The sequence below is a fragment of the Vulpes vulpes genome, chromosome 12, assembly GCF_048418805.1.
Source record: "Vulpes vulpes isolate BD-2025 chromosome 12, VulVul3, whole genome shotgun sequence".
Taxonomy (NCBI): domain Eukaryota; kingdom Metazoa; phylum Chordata; class Mammalia; order Carnivora; family Canidae; genus Vulpes; species Vulpes vulpes.
The window spans coordinates 135,332,504-135,359,300 of NC_132791.1; the positions used below are offsets into that span (position 1 = coordinate 135,332,504).

The 26,797-nt window shown below is 41.0% G+C and overlaps 1 protein-coding gene across 8 annotated transcripts in view; it reads right to left on the minus strand.

Annotated features, from left to right (window-relative positions):
- The window catches only part of STX8 (syntaxin 8), a 252,964-nt gene that overhangs the window by 95,171 nt on the left and 130,996 nt on the right, over window positions 1-26,797 (minus strand). For 6 of the 8 annotated variants that reach the window (XR_011995934.1, XM_072730344.1, XM_072730343.1 and 3 more), the window contains exon 7: window positions 4,064-4,165. Coding sequence is in view for 5 of the 8 variants with exons in the window: in XM_072730344.1 (XP_072586445.1) it covers window positions 4,064-4,165 (102 nt within the window). In the remaining 3 variants the exon portion in view is untranslated. Of the gene's footprint in view, window positions 1-2,905; window positions 4,166-26,797 lie in introns of all 8 variants that reach the window. The other 2 variants (XR_011995935.1, XR_011995936.1) reach the window with 2 other exon arrangements.

Here is a 26,797-nt window from a genome sequence, read left to right on the forward strand (position 1 = left end):
TAGGTTATTAGGGGTGCCTGGGCAGCTCAATCACTTAAGCATGTGACTCTAGCTCAGGTCATGATCTCAGATTGAGCCCCATATCGGGCTCCCTGCTCAGCGGGGAGTATGTTTCTCTTTCTCCCTCTGCTTGTGCTTTCTCTCAAACAAATAAAAATAAAATCTTTACCAAAAAAAAAAAAATTTAGGTCAATTTTGGCAAGGGCTGCTGGACTCACTCAGTAAATTCCATAGGGCATAGTAACTTCACAGGCTTCGTACTGATCAACGGGAGACTTAGAAGTTAATTGTGGGGTGTCATGAAGCCAGTCTGACCTCTCTAGAGCTTGGGACTCTTGATGAACCTTTATCAGTATGCAGAAACTAGCACTGCTTGCCAACAAACATATACGTAATTATAGATTTCCCTATAAGAATATACACACAATAAATTTTCCTTTAAAGGTAGCAGGCATCAGAAATGCTATAAGGTTAGTTACTGGGGGCTGTTGATCTATCATACTAATGGCACTGCTAAGTAAATATTAGGGCAAAAAATTGATGAGATAAGAGGAAAAAATTTTCTTTGAAGTATTTCCACTGAAAGACTAAAGAAATGTCTATTTAACGCAGCTGCACAACTGGACTTCTCTCTTATGAGCCCCTACATATATGGTTAACCCTTGTATAACACAGGTGTGAATTGTGCGGGTCCACTTAACATGTGGACAGTTGTCAATAAACACAGTGTGGTACTATAAATGTACTTTCTCTTCCTTATGATTTTAACATTTTCTCTTCTCTAGCTTCCTTTTTTGTAAGAGTAAAATACAGAATACATATAACATACAAACTATGTGTTAATTGACTGTTAATGTTACAGATAAAGTTTCCAGTCAACAGTAGTCTTAATAGCTAAGTTTTGAAGGATTCAAAAGCTATATGCAGATTTTCACCTGCCGAGGTGGGGTTCAGCACCCTTGACCTCTCAATTGTGCAAGGGCCAATTGTAATTCTGTTACAGATTATCTATAACTAAATATAAATGGTACATAAGACAAATTTGCAGTTAACTTAAGATACCAAGTTTTAAAAACATGCATTTTAGTAATTACAAGAATCTCTAAATTTCTTCTATTAAAAAAAATGAAACAGTTCAAGTCAGAAGATGTTATGCACATTTCTGGGTATAAACACCAACACTAAGCAATACCATAAAGTAAAAATACTGGCAACAGAAGTAACATTCATTACAACTTCATGAATAACATGTGCAGAGGGCCACTGCTCTGCAAATACAAAAAGCTTACCAATGTATCTATAAATACATTCATTCCAAATTAATAACAGCGTGGCTGCTTTGCATATAAAAAAGACTTCAAGAAATATTGTCACTGAATTGGGAAGCCTATTCCTACTTTATTTATTTATTTATTTATTTTTAAAGACTTTATTGTATTTATTATTTTATAAAGATTTTATTTATTCATTCATGAGACACACACACACACACACACACACAGAGTGAGAGTGAGAGAGAGAGAGAGAGAGAGAGAGAGAGGCAAAGACACAGGCAGAGGGAGAAGCAGGCTCCACGCAGGGAGCCCGACATGGGACTCGATCCTGGGTCTCCAGGATCACGCCCTGGGCCGAAGGTGGCGCTAAGCCGCTGAGCCACCAGGGCTGCCCGTATTTATTTATTTAGAGACAGAGTGAGCAAGTGCGGTGGGGGGGTGGGGGCAGAGGGAGAGGGAGAAGAATAATCTCAAGCAGACTCTGTGCTGAGTGCAGAGCCCAACTCAGGGTTTAATCCCATAACCCTGAGATCACAACCTGAGTCAAAATCAAGAGTCAGATGCTTAACTGCCCAGGACTATTCCTACTTTAGACACGTAGAGATGATAGCTAGTACTTGCTCACAGCTTACTCTGTGCCACATACTATTCTAAGTGCTATGTATCTGTATCCATATAATCTGTAACTGTACCTGTATCTTTACCTATATTTATATTGATTCTTTTATCCCTTACAACACGCTCTCAGGGATATATCATTAGCATTCCCATTTCAAAGACAAGGAAACCCAAAGGGGAGTTTTGTGCATTCCCAAGGGCACATAGCTGGTGACTGGTGGAACTGGAATGCAAGTCCAGGCTCTGGAACGCCCCCTCTCACACTCCCCCCACTGCAAGGCTTCCCCACTAAATATGAAAAGTCAGGGAAGATGGCATTAACACCTCACATATTCTATATACTTTAATTTTGATAACCACATTGTCTGCTCTTTTACAAGCCGGGCAACCAAGACTGAGCAAGCTTAAGTTTCTACAGAAATAAAAATCAATTAAGATATGCAAGAGGAGGGGTATGAACCCCCATCTCTCTATTTCCAAAGGATCTGGTGCAGAACAAAGTCCCTGGGGGCAGAAGTTACATGAGAAGGTTGTGGTAAAGCAAAAAGCAAGGAGATGTTGCCTTCAGCAGGAAGCAGAAAGAAGTGCACGCTCCTAGGAGCAGCAGCGCAGAGTGGCTGGTATCTGGTGGATGAGAACTCCTGGGCTAGGGAGCACAGGCAGGTGGTAACAGGGGAGCAGGGAGGCCCCACAGGGTCCCTGAGGTTCCCGAGGTTCTCGAGTCCTTGGCTGCCTGTCCTCAGTCACCCTGTTGTTCTAGACTTCTGCTTCACCAGCATGTCAGATAAAGAATGTAAGGCCCCCCAGGCTGTACATCTCAGTTCATCCCCGCACAGAGATCTATTTTCTTTTTTCAAGATTTTATTTATTTATTCATGAGAGGCAGAGAGAGAGAGAGAGAGAGAGAGAGAGGCAGAGACACAGGCAGAGGGAGAAGCAGGCTCCATGCAGGGAGCCCGACATGGGACTTGAACCCGGGTCTCCAGGATCACACCCTGGGCTGAAGGTGGAGCTAAACTGCTGAGCCACCGGGGCTGCCTGAGATCTATTTTCTAAAATGGGACAGATTGGAGGGAATCCACTGTATTTTTTTTTAATTTTTATTTATTTATGATAGTGACACAAAGAGAGAGAGAGGCAGAGACATAGGCAGAGGGAGAAGCAGGCTCCATGCACTGGGAGCCTGACGTGGGATTTGATCCTGGGTCTCCAGGATCGCGCCCTGGGCCAAAGGCAGGCGCTAAACCGCTGTGCCACTCAGGGATCCCTCCATTGTATTTTTTGTATCAAAAGGGCTAATAAGCAAAGCACGTGCTCAGACACCGGTGTTTTGAGTGCTGTTGTACTTCTGTTTGCAATAAAGGTATGAGCTTCATAAACCTTATGAGCCTTTGTGAGATGAAGAGCAACCCAGTAGCAATCACTGCAGTCACCACTACTGTCACTACCATCTATCACCACTTACCTCGGGCAAGACACCCTGCACAGGCAATAGACAATTCAAACCTCATAGAACTCTGCATCCGAGCCTCAGCAGTGTAGCAAGTACCTGCACCAGAACGTCCTGCCGTATTTGTTAAATAAGGAACACTTATCCACTCCATCCTGGCCCTACTTAATCAGAACCTCTAGGGCAGGACCAGGGCATCTAAGCTCATGACCATAAAAAGGCACAAAGGAAGCAAGATCGCCTTTAACACCCGCAAGGATCTACCAGCACCCATCTGCATATCGTCACACAATTTCCCAAACTGGTATTCCTCTGTAAACATACAGAGAGGTTTCCTATTTTAAATTAAAAAAGATTAGCGATTCATTGTACTTCTCCCATACCTGGAGCAAGTCACTTCGTTATATTTTATTTCAGTATTATTTTTTTAAGGAGGCTCCACACTAGGCATGGGGCTTGAACTCACGACCCTGAAATCAAGACCTGAGCTGAGATCAAGAGTGGTATGCTTAATGGACAGGGCCACCCAGCCCTACATCTCACTTCATTTTCACAAGATTTGGGTCTCTTTTAGCAATTTCAATGCTTCATTAAATGGGACTGTCTGCATTAGAAGAGCAACCAGATCCCTGCAGGAATTAGACAAATGTGGGAAAATGAAAGCAGAGTAAATCTGCAGGCTTTGAGAGAGGCAAAATCTTAAGGTTAGCTTATCCTTTACCACAAGACGTTGACTTTCTGTCCACCATGTTCACACGCCTGGTCTCGGTGCGGAGCTTCCCATCTGTGTTTTCCACCAGGTTGGCAAGGTCATCAATTATCTCTAGAAAGGAAGACAGAAATTCGTGGTTAATACTGCAGAAAGACCTTGGCTCACATCACAGGATCATAGCCATGGCCAGCCTCCCCACTAATAATTCTCTCCCGTGCAGTGAGGGAAAAGGTAAAGAGCTCATGTATGTTTCCTGCAATCTGCAATTCCAATTCATAAAAGGTGGAGGTGGCATGAGGGGGGGGTGTAGTAATAAAGAAAAAACCTGATTTCCCATGAGTCTGGGACACAGAGGAGGATTAACTGTCAGAAGTCCAAGGGAGAGAAAGCAAGACCCAGCAAAGTTATGCTCAGCCAGCTGTCATTCCAGCATAAGGCTAGCGGACAGACTCCGGAGGACTCCAGTGACCACTGGGGTCCTTCTTGAGAAAGCCACTTGATGATGAAATCTAGCCAAGCAAGAGATGAGTAGAAATAAAGAACTCTAGGATGGAGAAGACAGAGACCATGACTGAAGATATGGTGGAGAGAGCTGGGGCCATAGAAATATTGAGCCCGGGGATCAACAGACACATGGATTATGTTATAGAAAGGTAGATAAATGTTGTACATGGTGATGCTGTAATTATAACTGGAAGTCAGGAAGCAGTTGGGGGCTGGGGTTTTGGGGCGGGGTGGGGGAGGTGGAAGGAAGTTGGACATGTTAATTTCTCCATCACTTCACAGAGGAGTCCTATTGAGCTGTTGAAAAGGGAAACATATGGGGACATACGGCTTTTCAAACCACCATCTTTTCTTCGTCACCTTAGATGGATCTTTTAGTAATTACTATCTTTTGTAAAGAACCCTTTATGTGAAGTTCAGCATTTTTTTTTTACTAATCCTCTTCTTTTAAAATTGGAAGTATCGCTGACACTACGCTAATCTCCTTAAAGTGAAATTAAGCACTTAGCAACCCTTAAAATTGCACATATAGTGTGATCCTAATGATGTAAAATTATTTCCATCCACCCTTTTGTATGGACAGACCTACAAGGATATATCTGGATGATGTCAATCTAATGTGAATAATGATTACTTCTAGGTGCTGGGATCTTGGGTGATCTTCCTTGTATTTTCCATATTATTCGAAGTCCTTCTAATGAGTACATATTTTTTTTTCCATTTTGGTTCCCGTTCCTCACTTCTTCCCTCCCTGCTGTTTTTTTCTTTCTTTCTCTTTTCTTTCTTTCCTTTCTTTCTTTCTTTCTTTTGAATTGCTTTAGAGGTACACTGTCTAATATGAGTCACTGTTTCTGTTAAAGAAATAAAAGTAATCAAAGGAAGGTTCCAGAGGATGCTGGAGCTGAGTTTTGAAGGCCATGTTGGTGAAGAAGCAGGAAGAGAATGATCGGTATGGAAGGAATGGCATGTGGAAGGCACAAAATAGCTGGCTGCTCTTTTTCCTGGGCTCCTGCAGCCCTTCCTACAGCCTCTGTTTATTTCCAGACCCTTACATTTCATATTCTAATATTTGCTTGCATGTCTTTCTTTGCTGAAAGAGTAGGACAGAGACTCATTTTTTTTAATAAATTAATTTTTATTGGTGTTCAATTTACCAACATACAGAAAAACATCCAGTGCTCATCCCGTCAAGTGTTCCCCTCAGTGCCCGTCACCCATTCCCCCCCACCCCCGGCCCTCCTCCCCTTCCACCACCCCTAGTTCGTTTCCCAGAGTTAGGAGAGACTCATTTTCATTCAAGGCTCTACCTGTAATTCCCAGGAGAGTGCCTAGTACACAGCCAGATAAAATAAATGCAAACAGATAAAGGCAACGAATGGATAGAGTCTAAAAGACATATTTTCAAAGCACTTTGCTGCATCTTATACCAGCAGATCTAAGCCTAATTCATCAAATATTACCTATAGAACACCTGCCTAGAAAACCTTTCACTGCCATTTAACAATTCACTCATGATTCTATTCCCTTGTATTCAGTGACATTCTCTCTCCCAGCCTTCCTTCCATCTGTCCCCAGACTCTGCCTAGAGTCTCCTCTTCCCCTTAAATGCTGGCAATCCCACACTTCTGTATATTTTTACTCTATAATACTACCATGGTGATTTCATATACCTTTTTATTTCCTCAGTCTGTGAATTAGAAACTCAAAAGTCTCTGCTCTTCGCAGCTCTCCAAAATTCTGGACCCAGGCAGCCAGCTGCCTATACTTACTTGTACTTTGAAATTCTGACAAATATCTAAACCTGACTCCTACATTCCCTGCCCCCACTAACAGCATCAACATTCACTTGCTAGCCCATGCTAGAAATCTTCAGAGTCACCAGGCCTCCCCCACTCCCAACTCGGACATGACATTTGCAGCCACTGGAGTCAATCCTGCCTCCCAGGATTTCTGGGTCCTACAATAGCTCTTCAACTGTTACTAACATCTCACAAAATTGTGCCAGTGTTTCCAAAACAACGTTCTCAACTTACTTCCTATTTCTAGTTCTACCATCTTTTCAACCCATTCTCCAGAATATATACCCAGGGATAGGTTTTATTTTTTTTCAGTTTTTATTTAAATTCCAGTTAGTTAACATATAGTATAATATTAGATTTGGGTGCAGAATTTAGTGATTCAGCACGTCCATGCAACATTCAGTGTCATCACAACAGTGTCCTCCTTAAGCCAGGGGCACATTTTAATTTTTTTACATTTTAACTAATTGAAATATTTTTCAATTAAATATTTTATTTATTTATTCATGAGAGACCCAGAGAGAGAGAGAGGCAGATAGACAGGCAGAGGGAGAAGCAGGCTCCTTCTGGAGAGCCTGTTGTGGGACTTGATCTCAGGACCCCGGGATCAGGATCTGAGCCAAAGGCAGATGCTCAACTACTGAGCCACCCAGGTGCCCTAATTAATTGAAACTTAATAGCTGTGTGTGGGTCACAACTACTGTACTGAGCAACACAGTTCTAAAGTAATCACTTAAAAAAAAGAAAAAAGAAAACCACATATACACACACCAAAAGATACAGATTTTAACAACAGAGGGAATAAAACTAGATACTAAAAAAAATAAAATAAAAAAATGCATGATTCAAGGAAGCAGGAAAGAAGGCACAAAGGAACAAAAACCAGACAGGACAAGGAGAGCATAAATACCTATGATGGCAGATTAAACCCAACTATATCAATAGTCACATTAAATATAAATGGACTAACTCCTTGATTAAAAGCAAAGAATATCAGCCAAGATTAAAAAAGAAAGAAAAGAAGAAAGAAAGAAAGCAAGCAAGCAAGCAAGCAAGCAGGCAGGCAAAACTGGATGCTTTCATAAGAAACTTGCTTTGAATATCAGCATGGGAAGCGTGCGCATGAGAAAGCTGACATGGTTACACCAGTGTTACACTACAGACTTCAAGTCAAGAAGTATTATTGGAAATGAAAAGAAACCTTTTTGGGGACACCTAGGTGGCTCAGTTGGTTAAATGTCTGCCTTCGGCTCAGGTCACAATCCCAGGGTCCTGAGATCAAACCCTGCATGGGCTCCCTGCTCAGCAAAGAGTTTGCTTCTTCCTCTCCCTCTGCCCCTCCTCCTCACTCGTGTGCTCTCTTGCTCTGTTCTCTTTCTCTCTCTCTCTCTCAAATAAATAACTAAACTCCTAAAAAAAAGAGAGGGAGAGAAATCTTTTTTTGTGATGAAAGAGCACATGTGATGAAAACTAAAAAAATCCCACATTTGAATCCCCACATTAAAACTACCTCTGAGGGACGCCTGGTTGGCCCAGTGGTTGAGCGTCTGCCTTTGGCTCAGGTCATGATCCCGGGGTCCTGGGATCGAGTCCCACATTGGGCTCCCTACAGGTAGCCTGCTTCTCCCTCTCCCTATGTCTCTGCCTCTCTCTCTGTATGTCTCTCATGAATAAATAAATAAAATCTTTAAAAAAGAAAAAAAAAGAAAAAAGAAAAATTACCTCGGAATAACCTATGGGGCAAAAATAAAAATCACAGGAAAAACAATATATTTTGAACTGAATGATCATGAGAATCCAAAACAAAAGTCTGTGGGATGCAACTAAAGCAGAGCTTGGACACAGGTGTACTGCTCTAAATGCAAAGAGTGGAAAAGGAGAAGTGTGTAAAATCAGTGATCAAACTAACAGAGTTGATCATCATTTCAATAAATGCAGAAAAAGGATTTGACAAAACTGAGTGTCCATTCATGATACAAATTCTCCACAAAACAGGGCTGAAGGAGAATCTCCTCAACCTGATGAAGGACATCTGTGAAAACATCAGAGTGAACACTGTCCTTAGCAGTGGAATACAGAACACTTTTTCTCTGAGATCAGGGAACAAGGCGAAGACATCTCCTCTGATGACTTCTGCTGAACATTCTATTAGATGTCCCATACTGCTTAATAAGGCAAGAAAAAAAAGGCAAAAAGATTTGAAAATTTAAATATGCATATTTGCAGTTGACATGATTGCGTACAGAGAAAACAGATTTAATTAAAAACTAGAAGGGGACGCCTGGGTGGCTCAGTGGTTGAGCGTCTGCCTTTGATTCAGGGCATGATCCCGGAGTCCTGGGATCGAGTCTCGCATCGGGCTTCGTGCATGGAGCCTGCTTCTCTCTCTGCCTGTGTCTCTGCCTCTCTCTCTCTCTCTGTATCTCTCATGAATAAATAAATAAATAAATAAATAAATAAATAAATAAATAAATAAATAAGTAAGTAAGTAAGTAAGTAAGTAAGTAAGTAAGTAAAATATTAAAAAAAAACCTAGAAGAATTAGTGACTAACCTGCGGACACAACATCAATTATAAACAGCAATTATGTTTCTTATGCTAGTGACAAGCAACTAAAAAGTCAAAGTAAAAGCACTACCACTTATAATAGCATCAAAAAGTATACCAAATGCTTATGTGACAGTAGGCAGTGAGTTAGGTTCTAACAAGCTACCTGGAGGCCAATAATGAGGGGGTCATGCCAGCTCTTGGGAAGGTCCTGGCAGCAGTCCAAAGAAGAAGTCCAAAAGAAGAAATCCAAAAGAAGCAGTTCAAAAGAAGTCCAAAAGAAGTCAGATCAAACATGCCAGGCCCAAGATGGTAGGTACTATGATAAGAAGCCCCCAACCAAATTAGGAAGAAAAGCCACAAACCCCTGCATCCTGGACCTGAGAGATGAATATTTCACCCCCTAGTTAACAGCCATTAATAAAAGAGAGAAACCCAACCCCCAGGGCTTGCCTGCTCTCACATCTCAGGAGTGTATTTTTCACTTTAACAAACTTTCCTTCTTGGGTCATTTATCTGTGTTGAGTCTGTTCTTGAATTCTTTCTCCTACCAAGACCAAGAACCTTTAGCAACACTTTTAGGATGGGCTGGGTTGAGGTCCCAGGGCCCAGGGTCTCCCCAGTCCTCCTAGTGACACTTAGAAATAAATCTAACAGGGATGCCTGGGTGGCTCAGTGGTTGAGTGTCTACCTTTAGCTCAGGTAGTGATCCCAGGGTTCGGGGACCAAGTCCTACAACAGGCTCCCCTCATATGGAGCCTGCTTCTCTCTCTGCCTGTGTTTCTGCCTCTCTCTCTATCTCTCATGAATAAATAAATAAAATCTTAAATAAAAAAAAAGAAAAATCTACAAAAGATTGGTAAGACTTCTACACTGAAAACTATAAAGCAGTGCTGGGAGAAATTAAAAAAGACCTAAAGAAATGGACAGCTGTATACCACATTCACAGACTAAAAGACTCAATGTTTTAAGGACATCTGTTCTCTCTCAATTCATCTACAGATTCAGTGTAGCCCCAATCAAAATCTAGCAGGTTGTTCACTCATATGTGGAATTTAAGAAGCAAAACAAGGGGCAACTAGGTGGCTCAGTGGTTGAGCACCTGCCTTTGACTCAGGGTGTGACTCCGGGGTCCTGGGATCGAGTCCCACATCAGGCTCCCCACAGGGAGCTTGCTTCTCCCTCTGCCTGTGTCTCTGCCTCTCTCTGTGTCTCTCATGAATAAATAAAATCTTAAAAAGAAAAAAGCAAAACAAACAAAGGGGGAAGAAAGAGATAAATCACGAAACAGATTCTTAACTACAAAGATAAATTGATGGTTACCAGAGGGATAGGAGGGTTGGGGCAGACCGTTGGAGGGATGAGTGAGTCGGGGATGAAGGAGGGAGCTTGCAATGAACGCTGGGTGATGCATGGAAGTGTTGAATCATTGTGTTACACACCTGAAACTAATATAACACTGTCTATTGACAATGCTGGAATTAAATTAAAAAATTATTAATTTAGGGATGCCCGGGTGGCTCAGTGCTCAGGTTGTGATCCCGGGTTCCTGGAATCCAGTCCCTCATTGGGCTCCCCGCAGGGAGCCTGCTTCTCCCTCTGCCTGTGTCTCTGCCTCTCATGAATAAAAAAAATATTTTAAAAAATTATTAATTTAAAAAATCCTAGCATTTAAAAAAATATAAAAATGTACATGGAGAGGCAATTAGTTTAGAATAGTCAAGATAATCTTGCCAAAGAAAAAATAAAAGTTGGAGGTATCATATTACCAAAGTCTAAGATTTATTATAAACATATAGCAATCATGACTGTGTGGTATTGGCAGAATGACAAATGGATCAATGGAATGAGACAGAGTTCAAAGACAGACCTGTGTGTGTATGTGAGTGTGTGTGTGTGTGTGTGTGTGTGTGTACTCAATTCTCAAGAAAGATATCAGGAAAGAAAATCAGTAAAATACACAAAGAAGTCTTTTCAACAACAAATGCTATTGAAACAAGTAAATACCCCTATGAAGAAATGAAAGCAATCCTGACTCTTTGCTCCCACTGTATGCAAAAAATTAATTTTAGAGGTTTATAGACCTAACTGTAAAACCTAGAAGTGTAAAGCTTCTGGAAGAAAACAATAGAACAATATCTTTATGATCTTGAGTAGGCAGAAATGTCTTAGATAGGACATAAAAAGACTATGCAGAAGAGAAAAGAAGGTGGTCAACTGGACTTCATCAAAAATTTCTGCTCATCCAAAGACACCAAGGAAAAAATTAAGAAACAACCCACAGACAGGTAAATATCTGCAGGACATACGTCTGTCAAAGTATTTGTATCTAGAATATATAAAGAGCCCCCAGCTATTAACAACAAAAGAGACAACCCAATTTTAAAAGAGGCGAAAGATCTGAACAGATGTTTTGTAAAGAAGACATAAAAATGGCTGATAAGCACATGAAAAGGAGCTCAACATTATTAGTTACGAGGGAAATGTAAACCACAACGAGATACTACTTCATACCCACTAGAATGCTAACCATAAAGACTGACGATCATTGGGGACAATTTGGCACAAAGGTAGTTGTAGAAATGTTTGTCACTTTTAACCAAGTTAACCACGTATCTAACTTATGACCCAAAAATTTCACTCCTATGCATTTACCAAACAGAAACAAAAACATATTTCTCAAAAAGACCTGCACAAAAATATACACAGCAGCCTAATTCATTAGAACCCCAAACTAGAAACAACTCAAATGGGCAGCCCGGGTGGCGCAGCGGTTTAGCGCTGCCTTCGGCCCGGGGCGTGATCCTTTTTTTTTTTTTTTTTATAGGAGAGATTTATTTGAAGAAATATTACAACATATAAAAACTACATAAAGTCTTAATTTCCACTCATACAGTGGTAGATTTGATATAACGCATAATAAAAAACTTTTAAAATCCAGAATGCACAAAGTACTGCACAGTCCCACGTTGGGCTCCCTGCATGGAGCCTGCTTCTCCCTCTGCCTGTGTCTCCGCCTCTCTCTCTCTCTTTCTCTCTCTCTGTCTCTCATGAATAAATAAATAAAATCTTAAAAAAAAAAAGAAAACAACTCAAATGTCCATCAGTAGGAGAATGGATAAGCAAATCTGTATACATCAGGCATAACTGTATAATGGAATACTGTTCAGCAATAAAAACAATGAGCTGCTTATTAACGCAACAGCCTAAAAGCATTTTTTTGGCTAAAAGAAGAAAATGAAAAGCAATATATATATTTTATAATTCTATTCATATGAAGTTTAAGGATAAAATGAATGTACTGCATAGAAATGAGAAGGTAGCTGCCTCTGGGTGGTGGTGGGGACTGGCTAGATGGAGACACAAGGGAATTTTCTGAGGTGACAGAAAGATCCTAAATGATGACACAATTGTATATGGTTGTCAAACTGCACAGAACAGAATACATACTAAAGATCTGTGTGGTTTGTTGTATGGAAACTGTGCCTCAATTTAAAAATGTAAACGAGAAAAAAATTAAGTGTGCAATATTATGATACTCCTAAGATTCTCCAGGCAGGCAGCATCCTGGAAAGACAAAGTGAATGCCTCAGAATAACAAAATTGTAGAGCTGCAAGACGTCTTGTGATCGTCCGGCAGTTCCTCTCCTTTTTCTTACAGCAGCAGGATATTAACATTTTGCTGAATGCTCCCTGTGGCTGGTGACTTCGGAAACTCATGAGAAAATCAGTTCCTTGGCTGCGCTGGAAGGTGATTCTCATTATCATAAGATTCTATACATTGAGCCGAAAACCTGTCCACTTTCATGTTCCACGTTAGTCATTTCTAGAGTACAACACCAGTGTTATTTTTTCCACAGAACACTTCTCATCTCTCTCCTTAGTCTTCTCTTTTGGGATAAAGATAATTAGCTGAAAACACTGGCAGATCCTCGAGGGAAGTGATTTCGAGATCTTATGATATATTGATGCATTGGGCACAGAATTCATCCTACAGCATGATGTGAGGCCTGGATATGACATTTAAGCTTTCATCTAGTCAGCAACAGAACACAGATGAGCTTACACATAGCAGCATATATAAAAGCGAGTGTTTATAGCACCCATGCTTTGTTCCAAGGTAACATTTATGCTTCATATAGTTGCTTGGTACTGCAATGGGTCCATGCAACTGATTATAGTCTAATTACTATCTTTTTTAAAATTTATTTTATTTTTATTTCTTTTTAAAAATATTTTTTACTTATTTATTCATGAGATACACAGAGAGAGGGAGAGAGAGGCAGAGACACAGGCAGAGGGAGAAGCAGGCTCCATGCAGGGAGCTCAATGCGGGACTCGATCCCGGGTCTCCAGGATGACGCCCTGGGCCGAAGGCAGGTGCCAAACCGCTAAGCCACCCAGGGATACCTGAATTACAATCTTTTTTTTAAAAACAGGGTGACTAGGGATTCCTGGGTGGCGCAGTGGTTTGGTGCCTGCCTTTGGCCCAGGGCGCAATCCTGGAGACCCGGGATCAAATCCCACTTTGGGCTCCCGGTGCATGGAGCCTGCTTCTCCCTCTGCCTGTGTCTCTGCCTCTCTCTCTTTCTCTCTCTGTGTGACTATCGTAGATTTAAAAAAAAAAAAAAAAAAAAAACCAGAGTGACTAATTCACTTTTTAACATTTAAATTCAATTAATTAACATTTAGTGTATTACTGATTTCAGAAGTAGATTCAGTGATTCATCAGTTTTATGTAACACCCAGTGCTCATTACATCACATACCCTCCTTCATGCTCATCACCCAGGTACCTCATACCCCTAACCCCTGCCCCTCCAGTGACCCTGTTTGTTTCCTATGATTAAGAGTGACTTATGGTTTGTCTCCCTCTCTGATTTTGTTTTGCTTTATTTTTTCCTCTCTTCCCCTGTGATCCTGTTTTGTTTCTTAAATTCCACACAAGTGAGATCATATGATCATTGTCTTCCTCTGACGGACTTATTTCGCTCAGCATGATACCCCTGAGTTCCATCCATGTTGTTGCAAATGGCAAGATTTCACTTTTTTAATGGCTGAGTAATATTCCATTGTGTGTATATGTATATACATAAAACACCACATCTTCTTTATCCATTCATCTGTCGATGGACATCTGGGCTCCTTCCACAGTTTGGCTATTGTGCACATTGCTGCTACAAACATTGGGGTGCAGGTGCCCCTTCGGATCACTACATCTGTATCTTTGGGGTAAACACTAAGTAGTGCAATTACTGGGTCATAGGGTAGTCTAATTATGTTCTAATGTTGCAGGATATAATATAAAATTCAGGCTTGATCAGCCTGTGTTGCCAAAAGACAGGTGTAAAATATTCTTTGTCTGACACTAAATATTTGTCAGTTGTTATGGGTTATCTGGGATTCTAAATCGATTCCTTTTAAATTTTATAAATATTTATAATATAAAGGAAAATCAAGACTGAAGTGGATTACCTCAGCAAAGATCAGTAGGCAACACTGAGGGGGTCGATTCTTTTTTTTAGTTTATTTATTTATTTTTTTTAGTAATCGCTACACCCAATGGTGGGGCTTATACTCATGACCCTGAGATCAAGAGTCTGCACGCTCCTCCCATGGAGCCAGCCAGGCGCCCCGAAGGGGCTGATGTTTTTAATCTCAGACCAAACAAAGTTTTTCATTTGGTTGGTAAACCTCTTCTGATTACTAGCTTGTTTGTTTGTTTGTTTGTTTACAAAACCAACTCTATTTTTTTAAATGATAAAAATTATTTAATAGCAGTTTATAAATGAGGGGGGGGGGAAAGCCAAAAAGTTATCCAAACGCCCCCATAAATCACTTCTATGTGTTCTCATCTACGATTTGACATAAACATATATTTTTATGTAATTGCAATACATAAGCCCTTTGCCCCGTTAACATGATATCTTTTGTGCTCTTTCATGTTGCTACAGTCTCTCTTCACAGTTATAATTTCTAATGGTTACAAAATATTCACTCCATTAAATAAACACTCATTAAAAATAGTCCATTGTGGGTAGAGAGAAGGCTTCTCTATTTATACAGAATGAATCAACGGATTCTTTCCTCCTCCGTGAGCATTTTCCTTCTTTTGTCTCATTTCCTTAAGTTAACAACCTGTGGTTAGGGCTGCTGCATGAACTTCTGAGACATCCTTTTTTTTAAAGGTTCATGCTACCACTGTGGGGTTGGTTTGTTGGCAGCAGCTCCACGAGTCAGCTGTTAGGAACTCCCCAGATTTCCAAGGGCAGGGAGCCTGGGGAATTCCCACCCTGCAGCCCGGGAGCTAAGGTGGGAATTCCCCCAACCTCTGTTTCTAACCCAGCAAATTAAACGCAGCTTTCAGAGCACAGGTAGAGAAACCCCCGGCTGACTCTTTCAGATTCTGTACAGTCCAGCCTCTGAAAAGAAATGGATCTTTTGCTTCCTGGTAAGCATTTGCATTGGCTTCTGAGAAAGCCATGTTTCTATCCTGTGTTAATCCGAGACACCATGGCATCAGAGTTTCAGACTCCAATTATACTTCGGAGCTTTTTTCTACTCTTGATCTGCCTTTTCTATACAAAAGGCAGAACATGTGCTAATCTATTTTCAAACAAGTTTGGTGCCTTTTGGTACCCAGGGTGGGCACAGGCAGTTGGAAAGTCATTGTGTTAGGTTGCCTTTTGCTTATGTTGCCAATCACATTTGAAGACAAATGTTAAAACCAAGAGTGAAGAGGGGCGCCTCGGTGGCTCAGTCAGTGAAGCATCTGCCTTTGGCTCAGGTCATGATCCTGGGGTCCTGGGATCGAGTCCTATATCAGGCTCCCTGCTTAGCGAGGAGTCTGCTTCTCCCTCTCTCTCTGTAGCTCCCCCTGCTCGTGTTCTCTCTCTCTCTGTTAAATAAATAAATAAAATCTTAATAAAAAAAAAAATGAGTAGGGACTCCTGGGTGGCTCAGTGGTTGAGCATCTGCCTTCAGCTCAGGGTGTGATCCTGGGGTCTTGAGATTGAGTCCCTCATTGGGCTCCCAGCTCCCCGCAGGGAGCCTGCTTCTTCCTCTGCCTATGTCTCAGCCTCTTTCTCTCTCTGTGTGTGTCCCTCATGAATAAATAAATAAAATATTTTTAAAAAGTGAGTAAAGAGCTCTTCTTGAGGGTATTCATTTACCTTGCTCTCTATTTTCCATATAATGGGGATTATAGGAAAAGATGTCAAATACATAAGAGAAACCAGGAACAGAAGAAAAAGACCAATCTGTGACTCAGCAAAGGAGAAGCAGGACCTTGATTATGGCACCGTATGACAGGGCAGTTGGTGGGGAACTCCAGCACACCCGAGCAGAGTCTTTGGGACCTGCTGAGGTTCTGGAGGCCTAGGAGAAATCCCCTGAGCTACTCCACCTGCTCACATCTTAAGCAAGGACAGGTAAATGAATTGAGGCAGACAACACAGGCTCTTTTTTCCTTCTCCCCTCATCTGGGCCTCAAACTGTCCCATAAGTCAATGCTAAGGTGAAAGAACCTTCGCCACTTCTAATGATAGACACACACCGATCTCTGTGTGTGAAGAAGCGCAAACAGGCAACAAGTGTAAACAAAGAGCTAAAAATGAGGAAGCTTCCTTTCCCTCCCTCATGTCTGCTGCCCATGAGAAGACAGTTCCTTCCAGAAAAGGAGAAATCTTGAGAAATTGGTGTCTTTCTTTAAAATGAGATTCAAGGGGATCCCTGGGTGGCTCAGCGGTTAAGTGTCTGCCTTTGGCTCAAGGTGTGATCCTGGAGACCGGGGATTGAGTCCCACATCGGGCTCCTTGCATGGAGCCTGCTTCTTCCTCTGCCTGTGTCTCTGCCTCTCTTTCTCTCTGTGTCTCTTATAAATAGACAATAATCTTAAAAAAAAAAAAAGAGAGAGAGATTCAAGAGGGCAGTAACTGAGTGCAGCCAAAACATGCAGCACAAGGAAGGAAAAGCTTCGTTACTAGACACACTCATCCAGACAGAAATACAATCGTCAAATTAAAAACCACAAGGTGGGCAATTGAACAGACTGTAATCTAAATACAAGATTCAGACAACAAGCTTTGAATGATTTCCCAGAAGTCACAGAAGAAAGGTTAGAGAGGACAAAACACGGGAGGAGAAAGCCAAAAAAAAAAAAAAAAAAAAAAAAGACAGGGCTAAAAAAAAAAATCCAGGAAAACAGGAGGAGGACAAATGACCAAATAAATAATGGACTTTCCTTGAGCTGACAAAACACTTGAGTCTTCATGTCAAAAAAACAAAAACAAAAACAAAACAAAACAAAACAAAACAAAAAACAGGGGCACCCGGATGGCTCAGTGGTTGAGTACCTGCCTTTGGCTCAGGTCGTGATCTTGGGATCCTGGGATGGAGTCCCACATCAGGTTCCCCACAGGGAGCCTGCTTCTCCCTCTGCCTATAAAATCTTTTCAAAAACACAAAACACGACACACCTCATTGAGCTCTGAACAACAGTCTTAAGAAAGGCCTAGAACTATTTCATGAAATTTCTGAATTTCAGGAAAAAAAAAAAAACCATTCTGAAGCACTCAAATGATAGTGTAAAACACAGAATAATGAGTAAAAAGGTGAGAGGGGCACAGGATTGTTGTGAGCTAAGGATTCAAACAATCTAGCCAAGTTATAGTGGAGGCTCCTGGGAAATAGGGAGCCAGGAAGCACTCGCCTGGTGGGGAACTGCAGGGGACAGGAACAGTGATGGAAACAGAACTACAGGGTGTGTGACGGTCACTGTCACGTTCTTGTAGGATCGCATGAAGGTAACCACTCATGTCCGAGTGGGGCCCCTGAGCTGCTGCTGGGCCTCTGGCCAGAGCTACATCCAGCTACCACTAGGCCACTTCTCTGCTGACTCTTCCCACATTGCAGTGATGTCTGTGACACCTTGCAGAGCATCAGAACTGCCCCAAATCCTTAAGCCCATCTGTAACCTCACTGGCCTTGCAAAAAGCACCAGGGCTGCCCATTCGGTGTATGCTTTAAAATCTGGCAAGATCACCTTCTGTATTTCTCCATGAAAAGTTTAGCAATGTCACCTAGACACTTTTGTCAGCCGGTATAAGTTCTGAACTGGGAAAACACCCCCCCCCCCGCAACAAACAAACAAACAAACAAACCAACAAACACAAACCCAGTGGCAGAAAAACAGAGCAAGTGGAGTAAACAACATATGCAAAACACATTCAGTTTACTTTACGAGGGCTAAGTGGCTGACTGCATTTGCCCCATGCTGCACTAATATTCACTGCCTGAGGGTATGATGTGCTGGACTAGCTTGCATTTGTAGAAGTATTCATGAAATTGCATGTAGAAGTATTCAGAAATGGAGAAAAATAGAAATGAACAGTGTGCAAAAGTGGAAGGTTATATGTGCATATACATATGTGTATGAATGGGCACAGATACTTTTATTTGTCATATGGTACATGTGCATGTATCTATATGCTTATATATACCTGTATTTATGTATCTTAGAAGATATGATATTTGACATATAATTTTTCTGGGGCAACAATATATGTATCATAGAAAAAAATTTTTGCTTTTTTATTTTATTTTTTTTAATTTTTGCTTTTTAAAAGATTTTATTTATTTATTCATGAGAGACACAGAGAGAGGGGCAGAGACATAGGCAGAGGGAGAAGCAGGCTCCCTGCAGGGAGCCTGATGTGGGACTCGATCCCAGGACCCCAAAGGCAGAGGCTCAACCACTGAGCCATCTAGGTGCCCCTAGAAAAAAGTTTTTAAAATTAGTTTTTTGAAAGAGAGGGAGAGCATGCCCACCCATGAGTAGGGGGAGAAGCAGAGGGCAGAGGGCAAGAATCCCAAGCAGATTCCCTGCTGAGCGTGGAGTCCAACACAAGGCTTGATCTCAGGACCCCAAGAAAATGACCAGCGCTGAAACCAAGAGCTGAAAGCCCAACTGACTGAGCCACCCAGGCACCCCCTAGAAAAACGTTTTAGAGACAATTATCATTATAACAATCCCAAAGTATGTGTGTATACATACTTTCTTTTCCTGAAAAAAGAATTACTTAAAGAAGTATTTTCAGACGATGAAGAACTGAATGGAAAAAGGAGAAATCCAGACTAAGTCATGGCATAATAATATATTAAATAAGTCATGGTAAGCAATGAATCTTGTAAACACAAATGTGAGTATTATTGTGAAACTTCGTGCTAAAATCTTACCCTTTTTCACATATAGGAAAGTACAGAAAATAATGTACAGTTCAGTGAACTATTACAAAGTAAAATGCCCATTTAACGATCATGTAGGTCAAGAAAAAGGTGGCTGCAAACACCTCAGCACCTTTGTTCTCCCTTCCCCCCACCCTGTGCCCCCAGCTAGCTAATCACTACCTCTTCCCTCTTTCCCCAAAGTAACTACCATTATGACTTTTATAATCATTTCTGGGCTTTTCTGTATAGTTTTATCACCCATAAAAAGCCAAAGACTCACACCATTTTGTAACCACCTATATAATGATTGATTCAGGGAAAGATCATAATAGATGTTAAAACCACTGGGTGCAGAGACAGGAGTTTCTTTGATATGTCACATTTCTTTGACAATATTTCTCTAGATATGTCTCTTGAAGCAAGAGAAACAAAAACAACTACACCAAAATAAAAAGCTCTCACACAATGAAGGAGATCATCAACAAAATGGAAAGGCAACCTACTGAATGGGAGAAGATATTTGCAAATGACATATCTGATAAGGGACTAATACCCAAAATGTATAAAGAATTTAATGCGACTCAACACCAAAAAACAATAATAGTTTGATTAAAAATGGGCAGAGGGCCTGAGAAGACATTTTCCTAAAGAAGACATACAGATGACCAAGAGACACATATGGAAAGTGTTCAACATCACTCATCACCAGGAAAATGCAAGTTAAAATCATAATGAGGGCACACCCATCAGAATGGCTAGACTCAAGAAGACAAGAAAGAACAAGTGTTGGAGAGGATACGGAGAAAAGGGAGCCCTTGTGCTGGTGGGAAGGTAAATTAATGCAGCTGCTATGGAAAACAGTATGGAGGTTCCTCAAAATTTTTAAAAGAGAAATACTATACAACCCAGTAATTCCACAAGTATTTACCCAAAGAAAACAAAAACACTAATTTGAAAAGGTATCTGCACCCCTATGTTTATTGCAGCATTATCTACAACAGCCAAGACATGGAAGCAGCCCAAGTAGCCATCGATAGATGATTGGATAAAGAAGATGTGGTATGTAGATACAATGGAGTATTACTCAGCCATAAAAGGAATGAGATATTGCCATTTGGTGATGACATGGATGGACCTAGAGAGTGCTTGCTATGCTAAGTGAAATAAGTAAAAAACAGAAAGACAAATATAGCATGATTTCACAGACAGGTGGATTCTAAAATACAAAACAAACACTCAAATAAAAAAAAAAAGGAGAAAGAGATCCATAAATACAGGAAACAAACTAGGGATTGCCAGGGCTGGGGGGAGGTAGGGCAGGAGAGAGGCAAAATGGGTGGAAGTGGGAGGTTCCAGGCTTCCAGATATGAAATGAGTAAGTCATGGAGATGAAAGGTACAGCATAGGGAACATAGTCAGTGGTACTTAAATAGCCTTGCGTGGTGACAGATGGTAGCCATACCTCTGGTAAGCACAGCCTAACATATGGAGTTACCAAATCACTATGTCATATACCTGTAACTAATGTAACATTGTGCATCAACTATACTTCAATTAAAAAACAAACAAACCACCGAACCACTGGGTGAAGGGCTACTGGGAACCAGCATATCCACAGTCTCAAAGTATCTCCCCATGGATTCCTACTTAGTTACAGAGACAAAAAGTTACCTTCACAATGAAGAAATATGGCAGGCATCACCTTAACCAAGCAAGCAAACTTAATGTTGGCAATAATGAGACAAACTGTCACATTAGGTCTCCTGATGTCATGCGACAAGAAGTACACAACTTTATCTGTGTGGTCTTTTTTACCAAAAATGTGTAACTTGAATCTGTTTATAAGGAAACACGTGGGAAAATCCAGATTCTGGGAAATCCTGCAAGACAACTGGCCATGTACTTTTTGAAAACATCAATGGCCAAGAGGTGCCTGGGTGGCTCAGTCAGTGAAATGTCTGACTCTTGATTTCAATTCAGGTCATGATGTCAGGGTCTGAGATCCAGCCTTGTGTCAGGCTCTGGGCTGGGCATGGAGTCTGCTTGGGATTCTCTCTCTCCCTTTCTCTCTGCCCCTCCCCTCCACCCACTCTAATCCTCTCTCTTCTCTCTCCCTCTCTCTAAAAAAAAAAAAAAAAAAAAGCAAGAGAGATTTTCTAAGATTTCCTAAATTCAAGGACATTAAAGACACAACTAAATGCAATGCTTAAATTTTGAGGACTGCCAGAGAAAAACACCTGAAAAAAAGAAAGTTGTGAAAGGACATTGCTGGGGAATCTGGAGAAATTTAAACATGGGCTCCATATTAGACAATATTCCATTAGGTTTCTTAACTGCTAATGATACCATGCTTATGTAGGAAAACATGCTAGTTCTTGGAAAATGCATGTTGAAGTACTTAAGAGACACATTCACCTGACTTATATATAGTTTGCTGGAAAACGAAGTATACAAAAAAGCAAGAAAACAGATGTAGCATGGTAAAAACTGGTCAATCTAGATGAACAGTGACTAAGTATGTGGGAAGGGTGCACTCTCCAATTTTCTGTAGGCTTGAGAAAAATTTTAAATAAAAAGCCAAAAGAATAAAAAAATCAGATCCAGATCAAGTTAAAGAAAATGACCAAAAAAACCCTACTGTATATAGTGGGAAGTGTATAGCAGCGTGGGGTAACTAAAGCCCCAGATTTGGAGCTGGAGAAACAGAAAAGGGAGCCCTAGAGACCAAAAAGTACCAAAAAGACCATGCAGTGGAAGGAGATTAGGAAAGAAACCCTTAAGTTTGTTTCTGAACTCTGAGACCCCTCTGAGCTGTGCATCTGTGGATATGAACTACAGTGCAGAAAAATATCTAGCTCCCAGACTGGCAACTAGCTGGCACACAAATGGGACCAATCCAAATAGCATTGCGGAAAAATGAAAACTGAGTTGACACTGGAACCACAACCCATAGAAAGCTAGCTGGAACTTGTGGCCTCAATGCAATCAGGTCAAATGTGTGCTAAACCAAAATATATCAACATCCCTGTTGGATCTAAACAAGAATCGGTATCTCATAACATAACAATCAAAATGTTCAGGATGCAATCCAAAATAACCTAGCATATGAAGAACAAGATCTCCAGTTGCATGAGAAAAGACAATGCCAATGCTACCAATGGATGTCAATGCTTAGGTGACATAGTTGTTGGAATTATCTGGCAAGGACTTTAAAGCAAAAAGTGCAAACATGCTCCAGTAAGTAAAAGTGAACGCTCTTGAAACAAATGACAAGATAGAAAATTTCGCCCAAAAAACAAGATATAGAAAAGAACCAAATGTAGGGGGCGCCTGGGTAGCTCAGTGAGTTAAGTGTCTGACTGTTGGTTTGGATCTCAGGGTCGTGAGATTGAGCTCCATGTTGGGCTCTGTGCAGGGGGGTGGAGCCTGCTCGAGATTCTATCTCTCCCTCTGCCCCTCCTTACTCATGCTCTCTCTCTCTCTTAAGGAAAAAAAAAAAAAGAACCAAATGCAAATTTTGAAGCTGAAAAATACAATAAATGAGTTAGAAAAACTCACTGAATGGGCTCAATAGCAGTATGGAGATGACAGAGGAAAGAGGCAGCATGCTGGAAGAGAGGTCAAGAGAAATAATCTAATTTGCACAAGAAAAAAAGAGACTTTGTGGGGCAGGGTAGGGGGCTGATGAACACAGCCTCAGGGACCTGTGGGACAATGGCAAAGGTCCCACATTCCCATCATCAGAGTCCCAGAAGAAGAAGAAAAGAGTGTGGGGCAGCAGAAATATTAGAAGAAGTAATGGTTGATGTTTTCCTAAATGTGGTGAAACACAACAACAACCCTTAAACCCATACATTCAGGGATCCCTGGGTGGTGCAGTGGTTTGGCGCCTGCCTTTGGTCCAGGGCGCGATCCCGGAGACCCAGGATCGAATCCCACGTCGGGCTCCCGGTGCATGGAGCCTGCTTCTCCCTCTGCCTATGTCTCTGCCTCTCTCTCTATCTCTCTGTGACTATCAAAATAAATAAAAATTAAAAAAAAAAAAAAGACTTTCCAGCCTTGCTGTCTGATAACTTAGTTTAAAAAAAAACAAAAAACAAACAAAACAAAACAAAACAAAAAAAACCCCATACATTCAGGGAGCTCAGCAAACCTCAAACAAGGCAGACACATAGAAATCCACACCTAGATACACTTGTACCTAAGCTGCTGGGCACTGAACAAAGAAAACAAAAGACAGTCTTCTTCTTCTTTTTTTAAAGACTTATTTATTTTAGAAAAAGAAACAGAGAGGGTAGGGAGGGGTGGGGAGGGACAGAGGGAGAGGAAAAGAGAGCATATCAAGTAAACTCCCTGCTGAGCTCTGAGCCAGACATGGGGTTCAACCTCACAACCTGAGCCAAAATAAAGAATCAGATGCTTAGCCAACTGACTCTCCCAGGTGCCCAAAGAAAAGACAGTCTAATAGGGGAACAGAGATTTGAAATATTGTGTAGTTCTTATCAGAAATCGAGGACGCCAGAAGAAAGGGTAACAATAGTTTTAAACCTGTTGAGAGGAAAGTAATGCCAACACAGGACTCCATACTCGTGAAAGCATCCTTCAGGAGTGAAGGGGAAAGAGAGACATTCATTCCCAGATAAAGAAGTACTAAGAGACTTTGCTGTCAGTAAAGTAAGTTCTTTAGACAGAAGGGAAATCACACCAGCAGGTGATCTAGAACATTAGAAATGAAGGAAAAGCAACAGAAGGAATAAATACCTGGGTAAATAGAATAGATTCTCCTCTAATTAAGCGCTTTAATACTGTTTGACAGTTGAAAGCAAAACTCACAATGTCTGGTGCTCAATGCACAGGAGGGTAACACACAGACAAGGTTACCATACAGGGGCAGAGGAGAGGGGCTGCATGCTGGTAAGGTTTCTATGCCTGATTTCAAGCAGTAAAATACCAGTTCTAGGGGCACCTGGGTGGCTCAGTGGTTGAGCATCTACCTTTGGCTCAGCATGTGATCCCGGGATCCTGGGATTGAGTCCCACACTGAGCTCTGCACAGGGAGCCTGCTTCTTCCTCTGCCTGTGTCTCTCACAAATAAATAAATAAAATCTTAAAAAAAATACATGTTCTATGTAGACTGTAGAATATTAAGTATATAATATTGTCATTGCCTAGTAGCCACGAATGCAGTCTGTACACAGACATATAGTAAAAACCACAACAGAAAAATGAAAGGGAATAATACTAACAAAGTTCCTACATATGATTCCATTTACATAATATTTTCAAAGAAATCTGGAGTGATGGAGAACAGAGCAGTCAGTGGTGGTTGCTGCAGGGGAGGGATGGGTCAGGGTATGGCTGCCAAACAACAGGACAAGGGAGTCTTTGGAGGGACAGCACTGGTCTGTGCCCCATTTGTGGGAGCGGTCACACAAATCTATACATGTGTTAAAACTCACCATGCTACACGTATACACACAAAGTCAATGTCACTGCATGTTAATTTGAAAATTAGAGTTAAGAAGGATCTAGAGTGAACAAAAAGAGGTTTGGGGGAAAGGGAAAATCTCAGAGAACACTAGTATTTAAAGAATAAGAAGAGCTAGCAGGAAGGATGGGTGGCAGAAAGACCAAGAGAAGATTGTCAGCCCAGAGGGCAGTCCTGCAGAAAAGGCAGGTGATCAGACAGGCCGTGTCTACTCAAGTGGCAGCTGGGGAGCTGGTGTGGACCATGCTAATAGCTGCTCCGGGTGTGGTGGGGGTGAGTGGAGGCCGAGGGCAATTTGCCGGAGCTGCAGGATAGAGTGAACGCCAAAATGTGCGGAAGGGAAGACAGCCAGGCTAGACGAGCATATTACAGAAAGTGCCTATTATGTAAAACCATAACAACAGCTACTAATATTTACTGAAAACTTGCCATGTGCTAAGCCATTGTTTCCTATGTTGAGTTGCATATCGTTAGAATTAAAAAAAAAAAAAACAAATTCTTCGACACCTCTCAGCAGTAATCATTTTATTTAAATTATTTCATTAAATATTAACCAGCCAGGTGGATACATATTCTTTGTTCATGGCTCCATGTTCCATGGTTCTAAACATAAATATTCATATTGAAAATAAAAACTATAAAATGGAAATTTTCCTTAACAACAATTTAATGTTGACAGATGACGCCTGTGTTGTTAATATTAAACTGCTCTTGATATGTGACTGTGACACAAACTACAGTATAGGTCCTTTGGGCTTGTCCTGCTATTCTTTGTTCCAGCTGTGGAGACACCCTCTATACAGACAACAGTGACAGCCTTTGGCCTTCTCATGGAAGCAAAGGCATCATTCTATATTGAATATACCTTCTTTTCTCATCAGCCAAGAACTGCTGGGATCTGGACAATTATATATACATATACAAATGTGGACTGGAATTGCAGGAATTGCATGGTAAGACACAATGCAGTGGTCATCCTGATAATCTAGGATATTTTTAAAATTTCTAAATACTAGCATCAGCACAGAAACACAAAATTTAGAAAGTCATTTAAAAATCACAGAGTCTGCCTTTGGCTCAGATCATGATCCCAGGGTCCTGGGATCGAGTCTTGCATCAGGCTCCTCACAGGGAGCCTACTTCTCCCTCTGCCTGGAGCCTGCTTCTCCCTCTGCCTGTGTCTCTGCTTTTTTCTGTGTGTCTCTCATGAAAAAATAAATAAAATCTTAAAAAAAAATCACAGAGCTCAGAGAAGACACCATGAGCTCTGATTTGAAGACACAATCTAAAAGCACAACATACGTTATCTTAGTTCAGGCATTAAACAACCCTACAATAGGAACAAAAACAAAAACCTTGCCAGTTTTCCTAGACCCTCAATAAAAAGTTTACTTTAAAAAATGTAAGCTATTTTAGAATCCTTGCTAAATAAGGTAACAAGAAAAATACACTTCCCATTATTTTAGAAAACTGGAATCCTGGTGATAATATGCTCGGTGCTGACTCATTCGTAGGTTATCAACATGTGTTTCTTAGCACCCTGCATACATAAAATGGTTCCACACTGTATGAATCCAATTATACGACATTCTGGAGAAGGTACAACTATTAAGAGAATACAAAAAAAAAAAAGAGGAGAGAGAATACAATGATCAGTGGTTGCCAGGAGTTTGGGAAGAAGAAGGGAGGGATGAGTAGGTGAAGCACAGGGGAGTTTTTAGGGCATAGAAAACATTCTGTGTAATATCATAACAGCAGATATGTAACATTATGTGATTGTCAAAACACACAGAACTTTACAGCACAAAGAGTGAGCTTTAATGAATATGAAATAAAAAAAATTTGGAGGCCGAGGAATCCAGGAAGGAATGCACATTGTGGTGAGAGAATCTAGCTGTACTACAAACGTATAAAACATCATCACTGAGAGGGGTAGAGAGAAAAGGTCCTGGTCCTAGTTACTTTGGAAATGAGCAGAATCTGTGAGATTTAAGGCAAAAGCAGCTGAATAATAGAATGAGATTCTAGTTGATAAAGTTGTTTTCTCTTTTTTCTTAAAAAAAGATTTTATTTACTTATTTGAAAGTGTGCACACGCATGTGTGAGTGGGGGGAGAGGCAGGGGAGAGAGAACCCCAAGCAGACTCTCTGCTGAATGTGGGGCCCAATGTGGGGCTTGA